Source organism: Sciurus vulgaris (genome assembly GCF_902686455.1).
Source record: "Sciurus vulgaris genome assembly, chromosome: 1".
NCBI classification, from domain to species: domain Eukaryota; kingdom Metazoa; phylum Chordata; class Mammalia; order Rodentia; family Sciuridae; genus Sciurus; species Sciurus vulgaris.
The window spans coordinates 115,306,769-115,328,888 of NC_136461.1; the positions used below are offsets into that span (position 1 = coordinate 115,306,769).

General features: G+C 38.7%; 1 protein-coding gene across 1 annotated transcript in view; it reads right to left on the minus strand.

Annotated features, from left to right (window-relative positions):
- Positions 1–5: 5 nt before the first annotated feature.
- Positions 6–22,120, minus strand: part of NUP210L (nucleoporin 210 like) — a 130,660-nt gene continuing 108,545 nt past the window's right edge. Inside the window, exons 30-40 of the mRNA XM_079152687.1 lie at positions 21,945–22,119; positions 20,515–20,690; positions 18,471–18,688; positions 15,074–15,210; positions 12,035–12,161; positions 8,230–8,379; positions 6,199–6,449; positions 5,598–5,802; positions 1,647–1,751; positions 598–672; positions 6–505 (exon numbers count right to left, since the gene is read on the minus strand). Of these exons, the coding sequence (XP_079008813.1) occupies positions 408–505; positions 598–672; positions 1,647–1,751; positions 5,598–5,802; positions 6,199–6,449; positions 8,230–8,379; positions 12,035–12,161; positions 15,074–15,210; positions 18,471–18,688; positions 20,515–20,690; positions 21,945–22,119 (1,717 nt within the window). The 3' untranslated portion in view covers positions 6–407. The remainder of the gene's footprint in view (positions 506–597; positions 673–1,646; positions 1,752–5,597; positions 5,803–6,198; positions 6,450–8,229; positions 8,380–12,034; positions 12,162–15,073; positions 15,211–18,470; positions 18,689–20,514; positions 20,691–21,944; position 22,120) is intronic.

The following is a 22,120-nucleotide window of genomic DNA, read 5'->3' on the forward strand; positions in this document are numbered from 1 at the left end:
TCCTGTTTATTGTCTTGTTTAACTGCTAGGAAGTTCCTGCCTCAAGTGTTCAGGGGCATCCAGAAGAGTCATTTGGGGCAAGTAAGTGGCCAAGTACTAAAATAAAGTCCATTTTGGAACATTTTATCCACCTAGGCTCATTGGGTAAATCTTCAGAGCTTGATTTGAGCACTGGAATATTAGATAAATGGGAGTGTTTCTTTTGTTCCCTTAGTATTAAGAACTGATGGTTAACCTATACAACACAATCAACAAACAACTTTAATAAAAATATAGCTTAACATTTTTTATTTACGATTGTCAGAAATCTTGTTTTTGGAGGCTTGGTGTAGAGGTTGCTGGTAGGTTCCTTGTCTAGGGCTAAAAATCTCATTCCCCCAGTTAAAGGGGATTTGCGCAAGGATAGGTTAGTGCCTTATGCTCCATAACCAATGCTGTAGTCGACTCTGAGTCAGTGGGGGTCGGGGGCTCAAGAAAGGAGGAGAACTTGTGGAGGTATAAGAACCTAGAAGTAAAGGGGGAAGGGAGATGACAAGGTTTGAGTAAATCAAGCATGTATATCTGGGCTTTTCAAAGATGAGGACAGTGTTTCTTTACCTGGCTGTGTTGTTCCTATAGTCGGCACATAAACAACAGGAACAGTCTGTATCTTGTTTAGGAAGGCACTGTATGCTAGAAAAAGGAAAAGGGAGATGTCATAAAAGCTTACATGCTTTTAACTGGAAGAAGGTCTTAAAAAGTAAAAGTCTACTCTTACCATGAGATGTAAGTATTGGTGTAAAAAGAAATGCTTAAGCCTGCCCTCTGTCTGTGGATTCAATCAACTGAGGACCAGAAATACTTGAGAAGAATAATGTGTATACTGAACAAAGACATTCCTTGTTAGACTCTGAGCATATATAGTATAATAACCTTTTATATAATAAACTAGAAGTGATTAAAATATTTGGGATGGTATGTGTATATTAAATGGAAATACATCATTTGTATAAGCACGGTACAGGAGTATCTGGATTTGGGATATATATTTTTTATTTTTAGTTATAGATGGACATAATACCTTTATTTTTTATGTTGTGCTGAGGATCGAATCCATTGTCTTGTGTGTGCTAGGCAAGCGCTCTATCACTGAGCTACAACCTCAGCCCTGGATTTGGGATATCTTGGGGCTTCTGGAACTAATGCCCTCCCCCATACTTGAACACTGTAACTTAATAGTAATACACTAATACAGGAATTTTATTTATCCCAATTTAACCCATCTCAAGGTATTTTCTTTCAACTTTTGCCTAAAAGAGAAAATACTTGTAGCCAATGGTGATGGTGTATGTATTCAATCATCCCTAGGCACTGATTGGAGCAAAAGTAACTATTGTCTAAAGGTTAGCAACAGTGATATTCCACTTCAGTGGTTTCCACTTCAGTGGTATTTCATAGTTTGCCACATCCAGTTTATTGCTTTGTTGTAGTACTTTGAAGATGACATTAAATCCATTAAGTGATTGGGCTAGGGAGGCTCAGTGTCAACTGCTTGTCACAAATTAGATGTGATAAACAGCTAATTTTCATCCTCATTTAGTTTGTGAAATAAAATGAAGGCAGTTTCCAAGTCAAAGTCCACGGTGCTGAATATAAGGACTCCTTACCTAGAAAGATGAAAGCTGTTGATGCCAACACCGCAAAGAGGGTAAAGAGGAGGATCTGGTAAGAACCAATGAACCGCTTGAAGACTCCTGAACCTTCACACTGATCTATGCATTGGCCATAACAAGATAATAGTTATAACACATCCAGGGCAGATGCTGCATTTGAAAACATAGTCTTAAGAGTATCCAGTAGAAGCACTCAACCGGACCCTTTTATGAAACTTGAGGTGTGATTTTGTTCCTTCACCTCTTTTTAACTTATATCTCTCTAATAAAGTCTTCAAATTTTAAATGTTCATCTTCTCAGGTTACAAGGGGGTCTTCAAATCCTCTGCCACCTTAAAAATGCCTGTAAAACCTTTTCTGTGCATTTTAACCCCAGGTGACATGCTTCCTTTCACCAAACTTTTTGACAGTCTATGCTGATTTAATTTATATTTTAATCACTCTGACCTGATCACCTAAATTCATTGGTCCCTTGTCCTACTCAGGATGTCATTTTTAGGGGATATTCCAATTTGTGTCTAACTTTATCCTCAATAAAACTTAGACATGTTTTTGAAGCCAACTTGGCATCTGTTTGGTTTTTTTCGAATTCTTCAGTGTTCAGGAAAAAACTCCACTCTTGCCTAAACTGCCAAAATTTCAGGCCTTCTCATGAATCGGTTACTAGGTTCTCATACCTAGTTGCAATGCTGCATCCCTAGTATAGCCCTGCTTCTTAATTTATAGAACAAAATTGTCCTTAGCCTCTTAACCATAATCTCATGAACCCAGAGGTGCTTTACTGAGCAACATCCCTAGCCCTTGTTCTCTATTTTGAGAGTCTCTCTAAGTTGCTGGGGTTGGCTTTGAATTTGGAATCCTGCTGCCTTAGCCTCCTGAGCTGCTGGGATTACAGGCACGTGCCACTGTGCCTAACTCATTCACACTGCAAACTGCTTCTTCGTGAAGAATCTGAGGTTTAAGGTGTGCACACAGATTGTACACTAATCCCTGAACAGATCTCACTGTTTAAATCTTTTGACTTTCCCAAGTCTGTAGGATCAATCCAAATGTGGACAACATCATCTGTACCTGTCCATTCTGATTATATTGATCTAACTCCTGTCTACCCCCTCCCCAAACCAGTACTGGGGATTTAACCCATAGTCTCATATGAAAATGTTCTACCACCAAGTTACACCCCCAGTCTCCCCTTCCCCTTTTAAATTTGGAGATATTCTCAATAAATTGCCAGAGCTGGCCTTGAATTTGGCAATCTTGCCTTGGCTCTGGAGTTGCTGGGTTTATAGGGTACACTATTGTGCCAGGCTCCCTTGCAGGTTTTGATGGTACTGGGGACTAAATCCAGGATGTTTCTACCACTAAGCAATACCCCACTCTCAGCCCTGTTTTTTTATTTTGAGAAGGGGTCTTGCAAAGTTGCTGAGGCTACCCTCAACCTGGTGCTGAGCCTCCCAAATTGCTGGGATAGCAGGCATGTGCCTCCATGCCCAGCTTCCCTTGCAGGTTTTTTTTTGGTTTTGTTTTTGTTTTTTTTTTTGGTACCAGGGATTGAACCCACATGTGCTGAACCACTGAGTCACAACCCAGCCCTTTATGTTTAATTTTCAGACGGTCTGACTAAATTGCTGAGTTTGGCTTTGAATTTGAAATCCTTCTGCTTTAGACTCCCAATTGGCTGGGATTATAGGTGTTGCCATAACGCCCAGCTCCCTTGCAGTTCTTAACTCGTTTTTTTGGTTTGTTTTTTAACATTTTTAGTTGTAGATAGACACAATACTTTTATTTCCTTTTTATGTGGTGCTAAGGAACAAATCCAGTACCTCACATGTGCTAGGCAAGTGCTCTATCACTGAGCTATAACCCCAGCCCTCTTAACCAGTTTTTATGCCATGGGCAGTTTGGGTGGTCTAGTGAAGCCTATAGATACCATCTAAGATTCTATAAGTAGGAAGGATACTTTACTTATCAAAGTAAAGTTAGTTAAAATACAAAACAATTGGTGACATGGTTATGTTGTACAGTTGTGAAATGTTAAAAACCTAGTGCTACAGTAGTGTCATTAGCAGACGCAACAACAAAAATCTAGGTACAGATCTGGTTAATGTAATTTGGAAGTGAGATCTGAAAACAAATATATCTGTGGATGATTTTGGGGTGGGGGGGTGGTCCTGGTGATTGAATCCAGGGGTGTTTTGCAACTGAGTTAAATCCCCAGACCTTTTTATTTTTTATTTTGAGATAGGGTCTTTCTAAATTGCTGGCCTTGAATTTGTAATCCTGACTCAGCCTCCTGAGTTGCTGGGATTACAGGTGTGTACTACTGTACTTGGCTGTGTAACTAATAAACAATAAATATGCTTAGTATATTGATCACAAGAAAAGTCAACACAAACTTCTCCCATTAGAATATGTACTAGAGTTAGGCCAGGTCACTCCCAATAATTACAATTACTGTTTCCAGATGCAGTGGCATGTCTGTAATCCTAGCCTCTCAGGAATCTGAGGCAAGAGGATCACAAGTCAGAGGCCAGCTTGGGCCACTAAGCAAGATCCTGTTTTTAAAAAATTAAAAAGGGCTAGGAGTATTCATTAATGGTAGAGCACTCCTGGATTTGGTCCCAGACCACAAAAGAACAAAACAAAACAAAACAAAAAAAGCCGTACTTATTTCCCTTGAGGGGTGAAAAGTATAAAGAAGATGGTTCTGATTTTCCTAACACCTGTTTTCATAACTTGTTCCCATTTCCCATCCTAATTTAGCATAATCTCTTAACTGGGTAATGCCTGAAATCAAGATTTGGGGAATCTTAAGTCTTGTTCTAGGGTTGACATTTGCCCATTGTCTGATAACGGAAAGATCTATATCCAGCAGAAGTTTAAACAGGGTAGACAAAAAACAAAAACAAAAAAAGCAACAATAAAAAATAGTGTAAAATAGTATACTTACAAAACTGAGAAACTGAAGTTAAACTGAAGTTTCTTTTTTTGTAGTAACTGGGGATTGAACTCAGAGCCTTGCATATACTAGGCAAGTACTATACTCCCTGAGATATACCTCCAGCCCTCTTTTTTTTTTTTTTAATTATTTTGAGATAGGGTCTTGTTAAGTTCAGGTTGGCCTCAGTACTTGGAATCTTTCTACCTCAGCCTCTCAAGTAGCTGGAACTATATGTATATGCCACCATATCTATCTTATAACTTCTTATTTGTCCAATGTCCTATTTAGAGGACTACTTATATACATAAAAGGTACTATATTTTTCCTATGTCATGTTTATAAGACAATGTATTTTCTTTTTTCTTTTTTGTACCAGGCATCAAACTCAGACACTTTACCACTGAGCCATATCCCCAGCCTTTTAGTTTTTATTTTGAGAGGGTTTTGCTAAGTTGTGTAGGGCCTGACTATATTGCTGAGACTGGCTTCGAACCTGCTATCCTCCTGCCACAGTCTCCTAGGCTGCTGGGATTATAGGCGTGTGCCACTGCACCCGGCTGCATTTTCATTCTTGATGAAAATAAAGGATGGGCTGGGGAGATAGCTCAGTCAGTAGAGTGCTTGCCTGGCAAGCACAAGGCCCTGGGTTCAATCCCCAGCACTGCAAAAAAAAAAAAAAAAAAAAAAAAAAAATTAGTAATAAAAAAAAAGAAGAAAAGAAAGGATATAAAAGCTCTAGGTTATGATTTCCAACATTTTAATGCAGTTGTGTTAATTTTATTGAAATATTTACAGAATTGTAAATTTGGGACTTCGCGGGTTAATTATAAAATTTAGATAGTGTTAAGAAAGCTACCTAAACATTTTTTTGGGTAGGTTGGAAGAGATCCATGCCTCAGCTAGTTTGATCTTGGTCAAGAGGCTGAATATTTTCCACGCTGAAATTGTGAACGCATTCTATTTGCTTTCTCCCCCTAGGTTAGAAAATAGCCCCCAGTACTCACCTGCACCAGACTTCTCCTTCATAGCTCTCACTACCACGGCTTCACTTTGACTGGTGAGCACACAGGAAATATTAATGAAAACAGGTGTTGCCATCTGCTGGAAGGCAGTGAAGTTGACTATTCTAACAGGGTATATAGCGAGGCCAGGGGTCAGCAGAGAGTGCCTGTGGCCAGAGATCACTAGAACCGGGGAGCTGGGGAAGACCTTGGATAGAAGATAAAACAGCATTTGTTTGAAAGAAGAAAAATGAATGTTGTAGCAATATGTTCCAATCTCAAACATACAGTACAAGAATTGTGAAGATGTGGAATTAAAACTGCCAACTGATACAAGTCATTTACTTTCTCCCCTTCTTAGAAGTATTGAAGGATAAGGGAATAAAATAAGCTGTGAAAAGAAAATAAACTTAAGGAAAAATTTAAAGATCAAAATAATCTTATTTTAAAGGATTGATAAACTCATGACCTAGATTTTAGACTCTGCATAGCAGAGGTTTCCTATGGTGATTTTTATCAGATCACTCAAATCACCCTTGGAATAAATGAAAAGTCTATCAAATCCCTAATCTTCCTTATAGTTTTGGTTCAGACTTTAACATACCTCTAGATTCTCAAGAACTTTATCAACTCCCAGTACTTTTATCTCCCCAATGTCTCCTTTGTGGCTAAGAACCAATTCTGATTGGTTAATGTAAAAGGCTGGGAGGAAAGGAATGAGGATTCTTTGCATTCCATTCTTGCTACGTTCACTGACCAGTGTGGCCCACCCATAGACTGAGGTGTCAGCCATGCTGAGAACCTGGAGCAACTCTTCTGATTGTGGTCTAACCTTGATTAGGCAGACATAAACCCCTGGGGAAAAAAAAACAACAAAAAAAAAACACTGAGCTCTGTTGAGCCACATAAGACAGGAAAAACTGATGACACATAAATTGAGCAAAAGAGAAAATGTGAACTCTTGAGTATTCAATGTCAGCACACTATTGGCCACACTAAGGAGGATACTGAAGAAAAAGACAAAACAATCCCAGGGATCCCACAACTGAATTTATTGCCTAAGTACCTTTACTGGTAAGTCAACATGTCAGGAAGTATTAAATAATATGGCATATGCAGGGTATTGAAGAATTGAGGATACAAAACAAAGACAATCTTTGAGCACGGTTTAATCACTTCCAAATCACTTTTTGTTGTTACTGGGGATTGAACCCAGGGGCACTTAACCACTGAATCATATCCCAAGCCCTTTTTACTTTTTACTGAGACAGGATCTTGCTAAGTTGCTGAAGGCCTTGCTCAGTTGCTGAGCCTGGTGGTGCGCTTATGATCTGCCTTAGCCTCCCAAGCCACTGATTACAAGTGTCTGCCTTAATGTCTGGCCCAAACCCCATTTTTTTTTTTTTTTTTTTTTAAACCAGTGCTGAGGATTGAACCCAGAGTCTTATGTGCTAGGAAGTGAGACTTCTCCAGGGCTATATATTGCCTGGAATATACCGTTCTGCTCACATGTAGCACATTCCTAGTCTTCCTTTCCTTCCTTCCATCCCTTTCTTCCTTTCCTCCCTTTCCTCCTTCCTCCTTCCCTCCCCCCTTCCCTTCTTCCCTTCCTCCCTCCTTTTTCCCTTTCTTTCCTCCTTCCCTTCCTTCCTCCCTCTGTCCCTCCCTCCCTCCCTTCCTTCACATCTAGCACATTCCCAGTCCTTCCTTCCTCCACACACACTCTTTCATACTAGAGATTGAACTCAGGTGCTTTATCACTGAACTGTATCACCAGTTCTTCTAGCTGTGTGTGTGTGTGTGTGTACACATACATTTTTCATATATATATATATTTTATTTTATTTTATTTTTTTAAGGCAGGGCCCTTGCTAAGTTGCTTAGGGCCTTATTAAGTTGCTTGAGGCTGACCTCAACTTAGAATCCTCCTGCCTCAGTCTCTAGAGTCACTGGGATTCTACAGGGGTGTGCCACCATGTCTGGCTAAAAGCTTCTCTCTTTTTCCCCCTCTGGATCAAACCCAGGGCCATTTGCAAACTAGGCAAACACTACCACTGAGCTACATCCCTAGCTCTGCTTTACCCTTGAATTGCAGTTCCAGTACTAGTAACAGGAATTTTATTTGGTGTTTGATTGCTGAATGAACCTTCTTTCAGTGGTTGCTCGTTACCTGTAACTGCCTATTTTTGTATTTTTTGGCCAGATTTTCCCCACATAGCACCACCCTATTTATGTATTACATTTGACAAAGTTCTCTCATTTTAGGTTTGTTGATTTATGTCAAGTCACCCCAGTACCTATTTCTATTTTCTACTTGTTAAAGCTATTCTATTGCTCATTTAAAAAATAAACATTCAAACATTGTGCTACATGCTAGGGATAAAAGATGAATGAGACACAATCCAGGCCTTCAAAGAGAAAATGGAGACTAACAAAGGGGAGAAAAAGGTAAATTTTAATAGAAAAGCATAGAGTGTTTAAAGTTTGTTGAATCAACTGAATGAAAGTGTTGATTGAGAAAGGTTACACAGTAATATTTCAGATAAAACACAAACAAATACAATCCAGTAAGAAAGCGACATTTATACAAATAGGAAAACAGAAGGGGGGAAACCATTCAACTGATAGACCCTACCTTTTTCCATGCTGAAGTCTGAATGGACATGAAAGACTTTACTTGCTGGAACGTCTAGCAAAGTATTACTGAACTGTACATGGCACAGCATGAGAGTTTCTGGAAGAAGTACTTTTGTAATGGCCAAGGCCTGATTGGGGGTACAGGATCCTAAGAAGCAGAAAATAGGTAAATAACAGTCACAAGTGTTTGTAAAATGAGGGATGAGACCATTATATAGAGGCAATTTGGTATCAAAAAAATAAGCAAGATGACTCAAGAGACTGAGGCAGGAAAATCTCAAATTTGAGAACAGCCTTAGCAATTCAGTCAGGATCTAAGCAACTTAGTGAGACCCTGTCTTAAAAGAAATAAATAGGGGTAGGGATGTAGCTCAGTGGTAAAGTGCTCTGGGTTTAATCCTCAGTACCCCCCCCCCCAAAAAAGGCAAGAAAGGTTAGTGCTAGTGCTCCCAGCTGTTTCACTCAGCTCTGCTTGTCCCTGCTAGGGTATTTTTTGTTTATTTGTTTTCAACTCTGGGGATTGACCTAGGGCCTCATAAATGTTAGGCAAGCACTATACCACTGAAATTTGTGCGGGGGTTGGGTGCCAGGGACTGAACTCAGGGGCACTAAGCCACATCCCCAGCCCTTTTGTGTTTATTTTGAGACAGGGTCTTGCTGAGTTGCTTAGGGCCTCACTAAATTGCTGAGGCTGGCTTTGAACTCATGCTCCTCCTGCCTCAGCCTCCTGAGCCACTGGGATTCCAGGCACGCATCACCGCTCCCAGCATCTGCTAGGTTTTGAATGACTCTAGTGGGTTTCTATTATTAATATCATACATAGTAGTATCCTTCTTCAAAGATTTTTGGAATTCAGGGCTAGGAAAGTTGGATAGCTATTAACAATAAAGGTTCCAGGTAGCTTTTGAGTCTAGGAAGGTTCGTTTTCCACAATTAATTGCATTATAACTCCAGCCGAAAATCACTAGAACTTCATTACAAGTGATATCTTAACTAGAACCACCTAGCCATGGAGAAATAATGTCCCTTGTATAGTTGCATAGTAGCTTCAGTCTGCTGAAGCTCTTTCTCATTTGCCTGTAATCCAGTGATTGTTCAGATTTTTCGGAAACTATCAGCAACATCAAAGGAACCAATGCATTAAGTTTCTCAGTAAAATTAGTTGTATTTTCAGAAAGATTCCAGGAGGAAGAACTAGTCTGATCATAAAATTTTAAGTTGAATAACAGTGACTATGTTAAAAATAAATTTTTAGTACTTTTTCCTCTGTAAAATAACCAAGAAAACTTTCAAAAATATCAAACATTCTTTATATATAACAGACTATATTTGTTACAAAATTAAATAGCTAATGTGAAAAATATGTTGTCCTTAAAATTGAAGGACAAAAGGCAAGTCGTTAAATTATCTTAAATTGTATTTGTTTTTTTTTTTTTTTACTTTTTGGGTGTTGGGGATTGAACCCAGGGCCTCATGCATTCTAAACGTGCTCTCCACTACTAAGTTATACCCATCAGCCCCATGTCTTAAGTTTTGTAGATTGTAATGATGTTATGGATTTGTTAACTTGGTTTTGAATATCCTCAAAATGGCCAACAAAACAAACAAACACTGAAATTTGCTCTTTATTAAGGAAGGAAGAAAGAAAAAAGAGCATGGACTTTGGGGTGGGACATATCTGCCACTTCACATGACTAATTGCTAACTTGCACAAGTTACTTGTTTTTAGACTCAGTATTTTCATCTACCCACCCCCCCCTTTGGAACTGGTGACTTAGTACCAGTTGAGTTGATTGCCAGCCCTTTTTGTTTTTGTTTTGAGATAGGGTCTCACCAAGTTGCTGAGGCCTCAGACTTGTGACCTTTCTGCCTCAGCCTCCCAAATTGCTGGGATTACAGGAGAGTGCTGTCATGCCTGGGTAGTATCCTCATCTTTAAAATTAGGATAATAATTACTACAGAATAAGATTGTTAAGTGAGATAAAATTTATAAAAATTCCCAGTGTCGTATCTGGAATCTATAGGTTTCTATTTTAGTTTTCTTCTATTCTGCCTTTTTTGATAGTAAATCATAGGCTAAAGAGAACAAAAATAAGCAAAAGCAGGTGCAGTGGCCCCTATCTATAATCTCAGTTACTCAGGAATCTGAGGGAGGAGGATCAAAAGTTTGAGGCCAGCCTGGGCAATTTAGGGAGACCCCATCTCAAAATAAGTGCTGGGGATGCAGGTCAGTGGTAGAGTGCCCTGTCATCCCAATACCATAAATAGAAAAGAAATAAAAACATACAAAATAAACTACTAAGCAAAAAATGCTTCAAGCTGGCATCATGGTGCATGCCTATAATCCCAGCTACTCAGGAGGCTGAGGTAGGAGGATTATAAATTTGAGGCCAGCCTGGGGAATTTAGCAAGACTATCTCAAAAATAAAATAAAATAAAAAAAATTTTCCGGATATAATCTACTCCAACAATTCTCAACTCAGGAAATGTTTTAAAATAATTGATTCCTAGGCCTTACCCTGAACTTACTAAATCTTTGGATGCTGCTGGGCTCAGTGGTGCACATCTGTAATTCCAGACACTTCAAGTTTAAAGCAGGAGGATCTCAAATTTGAGGTCAGCCTTGGGCAATTTGGTATGACTCTACTCAAAATGAAAAAATAAAAATAAAGGGCTGGGATATAGCTCAATGGTAGCTGCCCTGAAATTAGTGAGACATTGTCTCAAAAATAAAAAGAGTTGGGGATATAGCTCAGTGGTAGAGCACTCCTGGGTTTGATCCCCCATAAACACACACACACACACACACACACACACACACACACACACACACCCCTACCTCTCTGGAAGAAGCCTAAGAACCTGTATTTTTTTTTTTTGGTGGGGGGTACTGGGAATTGAACTCTGGGGCACCAGACCACTGAGCCACATCCCCAGCCCTGTTTTGTATTTTTATTTAGAGACAGGGTCTCATTGAGTTGCATAGTGCCTCGCTTTTACTGAGGCTGGCTTTGAACTTGTGATCCTCCTGCCTCAGCCTCCTGAGCTGCTGGGATTATAGGCATGCATCACTATGCCGGCCAGAACCTGTATTTTTTAAACTACAAAGACAATAGTGATTTAAATTGAGCCTATTAAAAAACTTTAATCTAGGCTAAGGGTATAGCTCATTCCTAACATTCACAACATTCCTAACATGCTCAAGGCCCTGAGTCTATTCCCAGACAGGGGAAAAAACAAAAACAAAAACAAAGCAACAACAAAAAACACCCAAACTTATAATCCATTCATAATTTCTGAGGCCTCATAGATCTCCATGGTTTGTCAAGATGGATTTGATTTTTATATTTTAATTTTTATTTTTACAGAATGCATTTTGATTCATCGTACACAAATGGGGTACAACTTTTCATTTCTATGGTTGTACATGCTATAGATTCACAGCATTTGTGTACTCTTATATGTACATAGGGTCATGATATTTGTCTCATTCCACTATCTTTCCTTCCCCTTTCCCCTCCCTGGATTTGATTTTGAAATAAAGGAAACTTTCTCAGTGACTCAGGAGGCTGAGGCAGGAGGATCACAAGTTCAAGGCCAGCCCCAGAAACTTGGGGCTTATAATAAAAAATAAAAGGGACTGGGAATGTGGCTCAGGGGTAAAGTGTTCCATCACCAGTTTAAAAAGAAAAAGGAAAAAAAAAAAAAAAAAAAGGAAATTTATATTACAAATCCAGAGGGGTAAATGAGGGAAGATAGGAAAGATGGAAACATTCACTCATACCTATAAAGAAATTCCTAACCTTTGAGATTGACACCATTTCTTCCAGTGGTGATGAAAAGTTTGAATACAGTTGAATTGGGAGTATTAGTGAGATGAGTCTTGAGGTCATAACTGAGAGTTAATCTTGATGATGCGTTGACAACCACCTATCAGCAAATCAGAAGAAAATCTATGCCTGTGTTCTTAGAGAATTTTGTTCCCTTCCTGTTCACCCCTCATAACTTATTCAAACAAAAGCATCCATTTTGCACAAATACAAACTAACTTTCTAGTGACCAAATATATGAGAACCACAAAATCTATTTACCTTTGAGAAGAAAATATTTTTTCTAGAAAGAAATTTTGCCCATTATTCATTCTGACATACCTTCCCTTTCTATGACTACCTATGCCTTTTAAAATAATCACAACTTTAGAAAGTTTTCTTTGTCTAATTGCATATAATCTCAACCTTCTTTGAAAATTCAAAGTACACCTGTACTGTTCTGTCTCATTTTTTAAATACTTTTTATTTATTATTTATTTAGTTAGTTAGTTCTGGGGATTTAACCCAGGGATACTTAACCATTGAGTCACATCCCCAGCTCTTTTTTATATTTTATTTTGAGATAGGGTCTTGCTAAATTGCTGAGGCTGGCTTTGAACTCATGATCCTCCTGCTGGGATTACAGGCCTGTGCCACTGTGCCCAGCTTCTTTATACTTTTTAAATTTCCCTGTTTAGATTCTAATTTCTTCAGTGACATAAATCTGACCCTATTTTATCTTCGTAGATTTATACTATGTGTTGTATAAAAAAACAAATGTTTAATGATTATGAGAAAAGGCAATAATGTAACCTTTTTCCCCAAAAACGTCTTCAAATGGGGCATACTGTCCATTCTCCTTAGTACTACTGTAGTTTTTTTTTTTTTTAAATATTCAAGAAACTTGAAATTCAATTTAGTTACATTAAAAATAAGAAGGATTGGGGATATAGGCTTAGATGTAGAGTGCCCCTGGGTTCAAACCCCAGTTAAAAGTGGGAGGAGAAGGGGAGGAAAAGGGGGATGAAGAAAGATAAAAGAAAGAAAATAGGTGTGACCAGATGGAAGAAAAGGTATGGCCAGATGGAAGAAGATGCAGGTTGTCTATGAAGAGGGAGTCATTTCTAACCTGAAGGTGATGATTGAGCTGAGGCAAAACATAAAATAAGTAGCTATTCTTCAGTTGAAAAGGGGGAAATGCATAGAATTCACAGACAGAGAGAGCTTGCTATGTTTGGGGCACAACGCGTGACAGCAACAGAGAGCCATGGAGAGTTTTAAGCAAGGGAATAAACCATACAGGTATTTGGTGAAGAACATTCCAATGAGAGGAAAGAACAAGAGTAAAGTCTTTGAAGTTGGAATGCCCTTCACCTGTGTATGGACAAGCAAGAAGGCAAGCAACAATACTGGAGGATCACCTTGATCCAATTGACAGCAGATGTTAGCTTTTGTCATGCTGGTGTATTTTCAGTTTGTTCTTGTTGCTAGAGTGCATTGACCAAGATCCTTTGTAGCTGGAAATGGCCTACATTCAAGACAATGGTTTCATATATAACTTCCCATACTTTTTTTTTCCCCCTACTTATTGGATGAATGTCGACGACTCTGAGGTCAGGAAAAGGTAAAGACCCAAGATGGAAGGCCTCCCAATCAAGGATAGCCATTTTGGACTTAACATATGAACAAAAAATAAAAATCTATTGCATTTAGCCACTGAGATTAAGAAGTTCATCTGTTTTGCAGGTAGTATCATTGTAACTCACAAAATTCTGCCTAAACACAAGAAAAAGAAAGAAAGAAATAAAGAAAGAAAGAGAGAGAGAGAGAAAAAGGAAGGAAGGAAGGAAGAGAGGGAAGAGAGAGAGAAAGAAGAAAAAAGAAAGAAAGAGAAAGAAAGAAAGAGAGAGAGAGAGAGAGAGAGAGAGGGAGGGAGGGAGGGAGGGAGGGAGGAAGGAAGGGAAAAAAATAAACCATGAACCATGGATGATTATGATGATGATGATGATGATTTTTGATGATTGTTATTTTTAAAGCCATGGCCTTTCTTTGTTGCCCAGCCTGGTCTAGAATTCTTGGGCTCAAGCCATCCTCATGCCTCAGACTTCCAAGTAGCTGGAACTACATGATCATGCCCATGGTGTCTGGCTCTTGAATCATTCTTCTTTTTTTTAAATCATTATTGATTCTCTTATACTACATGTAATCTGTCAGGTTCTATTGGTTCTACCTACAAAATATACCTAGAATCTGTTCAGCTTTTTACCACCTCCTCTGTTCCCATCCTGGTCCACCATCCTATCTTACCTGAATTACTGTAGCAGACTCCCAAATGGTCTTTTAGATTCTATCCTTGCCTTATTGTCTAATATCATCCAGAAACCACAGTGTGAAAACAGAAATCAGATTAGACATTCTTCTGGTAAAGAATATTAAGCACTGTTATGTACTAATAAAGTTTGCTATTTGGCTTTGTATCTGTTATGAGTGTATCTCCTTCCTTTCATAGGTTATATTTTCTGTATGCATACCCCCATATATGAAAACAGTCACTCTTCTACTCTGGTATAGTTAGCACAAAACGACTGGGCAGGACGCAAATCTCACAAGTCTTCTCAGTTGTTTATTCAGGAACAGTTTCATAATACAACAGGGGATTCAGGGATGAAACGGCCCCCATGGAACCCACTTTCCTGGTGGAAAATGAACCCACAAACAAAGGGCTGGGTTTATACAGGTTATTTTGAGGGATGGTCTAGTGTGCATATCAGTTTCCTTGGGCACTCAGAAATTTGAACTTTTTTTGGTCAGAGGTATGTGGGCAGTGTCTGGAGAGGATCTACTTTGGAGGAGATAAACGTCTCCTAGAGACTGTTTCTTTTAAGGGTGATAAGACACTTCCTCCCTGGAAAACATTTGTCTTTGGAAATGAAAGCTGTCAGTGCATGGCCTTCATTTTCACTCCCTTTTCTCAGTCGTCATTATCTTGGGAATTTCTCATTTGCCATATTTATTACAGTTGGTTAGGTTTACCTCTCGATATGTTTTCACTACCCCTGGAATGTCATGAAAGATTGTTGCAGTTCCTGGACTCCTGGCTACTCCTACTCCAGTGACAATGTCTGTCTGTAGAATAGTGTCAGCAGAAATCATCCATACTCCAGGTTCACCTAGGAAGAGATAAGAAAAAGCATCTGGCTGCAACCTTTGATATAAATCACTCAAACCTTATTCATATTCCAGTAGACCATTCAAGACAATTATATCTTCAAGAATGCAGACATCTCTTCCAGGAAGAATACCCAACTTTGAGGATAACTATATTCTGAATGTTAAGTTTCCCCTTCATATATCATGTGAGCAAAATAAAACAAGACCTACACTGACAATGTCACTGTCGTCCTTAGGAGAAAGAAAAATTCTTTCTACATATGTGAATAACTTTTGATTAAGCTTTTTGTAGACTCTGCTAAGGATGAATACGCTTTGAGCTACTGATTGTTGCCAGCAGGAAGACTGTAAGAAAGTGATATTGGTGGAGAGAAGATTTGTTTACTTTGTTTTAAGTCTCAATGTGGGAAAGGAATATCAAAAATTAGATAAGAGTAGTAACCTACAGGATTATTGATACTAGCATGTAGCCCTTTTGCTTCCTCATCCAAAGTGGTATTGACATGAGATGTCCCCCAAAATTTCAGAATGGAAGACTGAGGAGCAATCCTGGCAAAACTACAGCTAGAGTAAAAGCTAGAGTAAAAAGAGCCTCTGCTTCATTGGCTATCAGAATTAAAGCAGGTTTAGCTCACTGGTCCTGGAGTACAAATTAGTAGTGGTTGCTCATAAGTCAGTTACAGGATTGGAGGGTTGAACCTTGGCTGAACAAATCTCCCTTTATATCAAGTTCAAGACAATGAAGTTAATGTTAAAATCGGTCCAGGGCTGGGGCTTAGCTCAGTGGTAGAGCTCTTGCCTTGCACGTATGAGGCACTATGTTTAATACCCAGCACCACATAAAAATAAATAAAGATCTTGTGTTCACCTACTACTAAAAATTTTTTTTAAAATATGGGTATTAGGCACCAAAATAGGTAGATCAATCGTACAGGATAGATGACACAGAGACATATCCACATAAGTACAGTTATCTCATACTAGACAAAGGTGCCAAAAATATACAATGGAGAAAAGACAGCCTCTTAAACAAATGGTGCTGGCAAAACTGGAACTCCATATGTAGTAAAATGAAATTAAACCCCTATCTCTCACCCTGTACAAAACTCAAAATGGATCAAGGATCTAGGAATTAGACCCAAGACCCTTCACCAAAAAGAAGAAAAAGTAGGCCCGAATCTCCATCACATTGGCTTAGGATCAGACTTCCTTAACAAGACCTCCATAGTGCAAGAAATAAAAGCAAGAATCAATAAATGGAATGGATTCAAACTAAAAGACTTTCTCAGCAAAGGAAACAATAATGTGAAAAGAGAGCCTACAGAGTGGGAGAAAATCTTTTCCACACACACTTTAGACAGAGGACTCATCTCCAAGATTTGTAAAGAACTTAAAAAACTTTACACCCCAAATACAAAGAACCCAATCAATAAATGGACTAAGAAAATGTGCAGACACTTCACAGAAGATATCAGGTGATCAACAAATATATGAAATAGTGCTCATCATCCCTAGAAATTAGAAAAATGCAAATTAAAACCACTCTAAGATTTCATCTAACTCCAATTAGAATGGCTATTATCAAGAATACAAGCAATGATAAGTGTTGGTGTGGATGTGGGAAAAAGGCACACTCATACATTGCTGGTGGAGTTGCAAATTGGTGCAGCCACTCTGGAAAGCAGTATGGAGATTCCTCAGAAAGCTTGGAATGGACCCACCATTTGACCCAGCTATCCCACTCCTTGGCCTATACCCAAAGGACTAAAAATCAGCATACTACAATGATGCAGCCACATCAATGTTCATAGCAACTCAATTCACAATAGCTAGATTATGGAACCAACCTAGATGTCCTTCAATTGATGAGTGGATAAATAAACTGTGGTATATATACATAATGGAATAGTATTCAGCCATAAAGAATAATAAAATTATGGCATTTGCTGGTAAATGGATGAAGTAGAAAATATCATGCTAAGTGAAATAGGCCAAGCCAAAAAACCAAAGGCCGAATGTTTTCTCTGGTAAGTACATGATAATATATAAAAAGGAGGGAAAGGTAAAGGGAAGAGAAGAATGAAGTAACTTTGGAAGGTGTAGAGGAAAATGGGGTGGAAGGGGGTAGAGAACAGAAAGTAGAATGAAACGGACAGTATTACCCTATGTATATGTATGATTACATGAATGGTGTGAATCTACATTGTGTACAACCATAGAAATGAAAAGTTGTATCCCATTTGTGTATAATTAATCAAAATGCAGTCTGTAAAAATAAAAATTTAAATTAAAAAAAGTTTAAAAATATGGATATTAAAATTGGTCCAACATTGCATCACTTTACCCAAATACATGTATCTGTAATTCCCAGAAGAGGTTGCAGAGCCAAAACTACACATCACCCCACAGCCAATCTTACTTGGATGGATTATGGCATATATACCACTTTGGGATAGGCTATCTGTAAGTGCAGAGAATTCACATTTTCTAGACAAGGATGGATTTTACATGATTATTAAACTCAATAGTACTTCTACTTAGAAGTACTTTGCTGAATACAGTTTGCCTGGTATAAGGCCAAACCTATAACAGTGATGATATATGAGGAGTTAGGCCTCCTTATGTGTTTCATAAAATGTGCATACACAATTATTTCCTAAAACTAAATCCTTATTGCTCTTTCCTTTATTTTATTTTATCCTTCAATATTCTTCAACTTAGATGTTTCCCTCCTTCAGAAGCTGGGAATGAAGAAGGTATAGTACCCTACATTATCTATATTATATAACACAGGGCTTTGTGTGTTCAATAAGCACTTTTTAGGTATTACTAACTCCTAATTGGCTGACTATTGAGAAAAATTGTCATTAAACTGAGAATTATCAGTTAACATGAAAAAAATGAAATAATTAAAAACTATTTTCTTCCTCATGTCTTTTTTTTTTTTTTTTTTTTTTTCTCTTTTGCGGTGCTGGGGATTGAACCCAGGGCCTTATGCTTGCAAGACAAGCATTCTGCCAACTGAGCTATATCCCCAGCCCTCTTCCTCATGTCTTCAGATTTTAGATTCTTTTTTTTTAAAGCCATGCTGGGGACTGAATTCAGGGCCTTACACAGGCTATGCAAGTACTCTGCCACTGAGCTATATTCCCAACCCAGATTTTAGATAAGTTGAGGGAAAAAATTCTCTATGGAATTAGCGGCTTTCAAATCCTCAGAACTGTCAATTGTTAGGTTGAGAAAGAGATGGTATACAGACCATGCTGGTTGACGAGGTGAGTACTGAAGCAGATGACATCCCCAACAAAGGTAAGCTTGGTGTCTGGCTCAATGGCATGCTCTACAGCAACAGGAATATAATCTGCCATGCCTGGATGTCTCCGGTCCCAGAGTCCCACAAGTGTTACCCCTTTATTCACAGCTTGGGCCATGTAAGTATAGTTCCTATTCCCTGGTCCAATAAGCAGCAAGTCATCTCTGAAAGTAGACATGAAAGAAAGAAATCTCTGAAAAGAATGGCTGGGGATGTAGCTCAGTGGTACAGCACTTGGCTAGCATACACAGCGCTTTGGGTTTAATTCCCAGCACCGCAGAAAAAATAAACAACAACCAAGTTAATCTCTGAAGAGAAACAACAAATAGGAAAAATTTAGGGGGATGATTCTAACACGTTTTATTTTCAACATCTCAAAAGTTCAGAAGCACTTCTTCACACACAAAGTAAACAAGTACAGGCCCAGGAATAGTCTATTACCTTCATTTGTATAGTGCCTAGGAAGGTTATTTCCCCCTCGGTTCTAATGAGAACAATGATAGTTTTCACTATTAAGGCTTTTAAATTTTTTAAATTTTAAAATTTTGAGAGCAGTGATTGAACCCACAGGCTCTTTACCATTAAGCTACATTCCTAGTCCCTTTCTCTAATTTTTTTTTTCTTTTGAGGCAGGGCCTCACTAAGTTGCTGAGGCTGGTCTTGAACTTGTGATCCTTTTGCCTCAGTTTCCTGAGTTGCTGGGATTATAGGCATGTATCACTATATCCAGTAGTAAGGTTTTAACTTTTTTTGTTTCCAGTAAAGCTCCACGTGTGTGTGTGTATGATTGTGGATTGAACCCAGGAATTTGAACACACTAGGAAAGAGCTCTAACACTGAGTTACAACCCCAGCCCTTTCTATTATTATTATTTTTTTTTTCAGACAGAGTCTCACTAAATTTTCCGGGCTGGCCTGGAACTTGTGATTCTCCTGCTTCAGCTTCCCAAGTAGCTAGAATTACTGGTATGTGCTGCTGCACCTGGTTCCAGTAAAACTTTTTGGAGGGGGTACCGGGATTGAATTCAGGAGCACTTGACGATTGAGCCACATCCCCAGCCCTACTTTGTATTTTATTTGGAGTCAGGGTCTCACTGAGTTGCTTAGTGCCTCGCTTATGTTGAGGCTGGTTTTGAACTCTTGATTCTCCTGCTGGCCCTCCTGAGCCACTGGGATTACGTGTGCCACCACACCCAGCTGGTTCCAGTAAAACTTTTTTTTTTTTTTTAAATATATTACTTTAATTGTCAATGGATTTTTTAAAAAATTATTTATTTATATGTGGTGCTGAGAATGGAACCCAGGGCCTCACACATGCCAGGCAAGTGCTCTACCACTGAGCCACAATTCCAGCCCCCCAGTAAAACTTTTTGATAATAACATTCAGATTAGTTCCTATGGTTCTTTCTGTGAACTAGGACTTAAAAAATTCAAAACCTATTGAAAATTTTCTTTATTGACAATACCATTCTTTAACTGAATCTGGCCTTTTAAATTACTTTTTAACCATTTTTTTTTCCACTACTGGAGTTCAAACCCAGTGCCTCACACTGGGTTTGGGCAAATGCTCTACCACTGGGCTTCTTCCCCAGTCCATTATTTTAATAATCTTCGTTTTTTAAAGTTGCTTAAGGACTCACAGCCTCCAGAGCCACTGGAATTACAGGCCACCCTAGCCGGCCATTATTTTAAAATCTTTTTTAGATGCTGACAGACCTTTATTTTATTCATTTAGTTATATGTGGTGCTGAGAATCAAACCCAATGCCTCACATGTTAGGCAAGTGCTCTACCACTGAGCCACAACCTCAGTCCTGAGAAGTGTGTTAGGCAAGTGCTCTACTACTGAGCCAAGACCCAGCCCCTAAAATCTTAGCAAAAGGAATAAACATCACATTCCAAGTTTAGAATGTTAGAGACCTTTACTGGAGCTGCAATACAATACTAGCCTAATCTGCCACAGTGTCAACAACATTCCTTTGACTTCCATACCTGTTCAGAGCCAGATAAAGCTGAGTATTGTGGGTGTGGAATTTCTCTCCGATGCTATTATAAAACTGAACAATGAAAGTGAGAGACATGCCCAAGGGGAAGGCTGATAGGGTCCTTCCTTGGGCTGTGTATAGCTTGGGTTGGCTGCTCATTTTCAGGTATGTTACTGGTGCTACCTGTGGGAGACAAAACCTACTGGTACAGAGAAGGATGCATTGGAGAAGAACTGCTACTATATTCTACAATTTATAACCAATGATAAAAACAGTGGTATTCCTTTTCTATAGGAAAAACTTTTTTTTTTTTTTTTTTTTTTTTTTTTTTTTTTTTTGCAGTAGAGATTGAACCCAGGGGCACAGTCCACTAATAATATAATATATTTATATATTTTTAAATTTATTTTTGTTGTTGTTGTAGATGGACACAATACCTTTATATTATTTATTTTCTTATGTGGTGCTGAGGATGGAACCCAGGGCCTCACACATGCTAGGCAAGCACTTTACCACTGAGCCACATCCCCAGCCTTTTTTTAATTTATTTTAAAAATTTTGAGATAGGGTCTTGCTAAATTGCTTAGGGCCTCATTAAATTGCTAAGACTGGCTTTGAACTTACAATCCTCCTGCCTCAGCTTCCCAAGCCACTGTAATCTGATGGTTTATAACCAAATCAAAATTGGCCTGTTATTTTAGAGATTAATTTATGACTTCCAGAGAAGTTTCTAGGTCTTTTTTTTTTTTTTTTTTTCTCGGTAGTAGGGATTAAACTTTGGGGTGCTTTGCCAATAAACTACATCCCAAGCACTTTTTATTTTTTGAGACAGAGTCTTGCTAAATTGACCAGGTTGGCCTTGAATTTACAATCCTCCTGACTTGACCTCTCAAATATCTGGGATTACAGGTATGTGCTACTGTACTCAGATAAATTTCAAGTGTTTTTTTGGGGTGAGTATCAGAGATTGAACTCAGGGGCACTTGACCATTAAGCCACATCCCCAACCCTTTTTTGTGTTTTATTTAGAGACAGGGTCTCACTGTTGCTTGCTACCTCACCATTGCTAAGGCTGGCTTTGAACTCAAGGTCCTCCTGCCTCAGTCTCCGAAGCTGCTGGGATACAGGGGTGTGCCACCACACTCAGCCTAAATTTCTAGTTCTTAAGAAAGGAATCCTGCTTCTTAAAGCCATGGTATTTCTATTTATTTATTTCAAGTGCTAGGGATCTAAAATAGGGACTCATGAATGCAGGGCAAATACTCTACCACTGAACTACATTCCCAGCCCATTTAATTTTTTTTTTTTTTTTTTAAATTTTGAGACAGTATCTTACTTAAATTGCCCACTGACCTTAAACGTACAATCCTCCTGCCTCAATCTCCTCAATAGTTGGAATTACAGGACCCCCCTTTATGAGTAAGTCCCTGAACTCACCTGGACCCCAGTTATGGTTGTTTGGTTGACTCCAAAAGGTTCAATAGAAGTGACTTCCAACACAGCAGTACCTGCAATGGAACCAGCTTTCAGGAGCCCTTCACCATCTTCCTCAATGACAGATGAGTTAGGGAAACACCTGAGAACCCGGGAACTCACAAAGGCAGCTCCTTCCC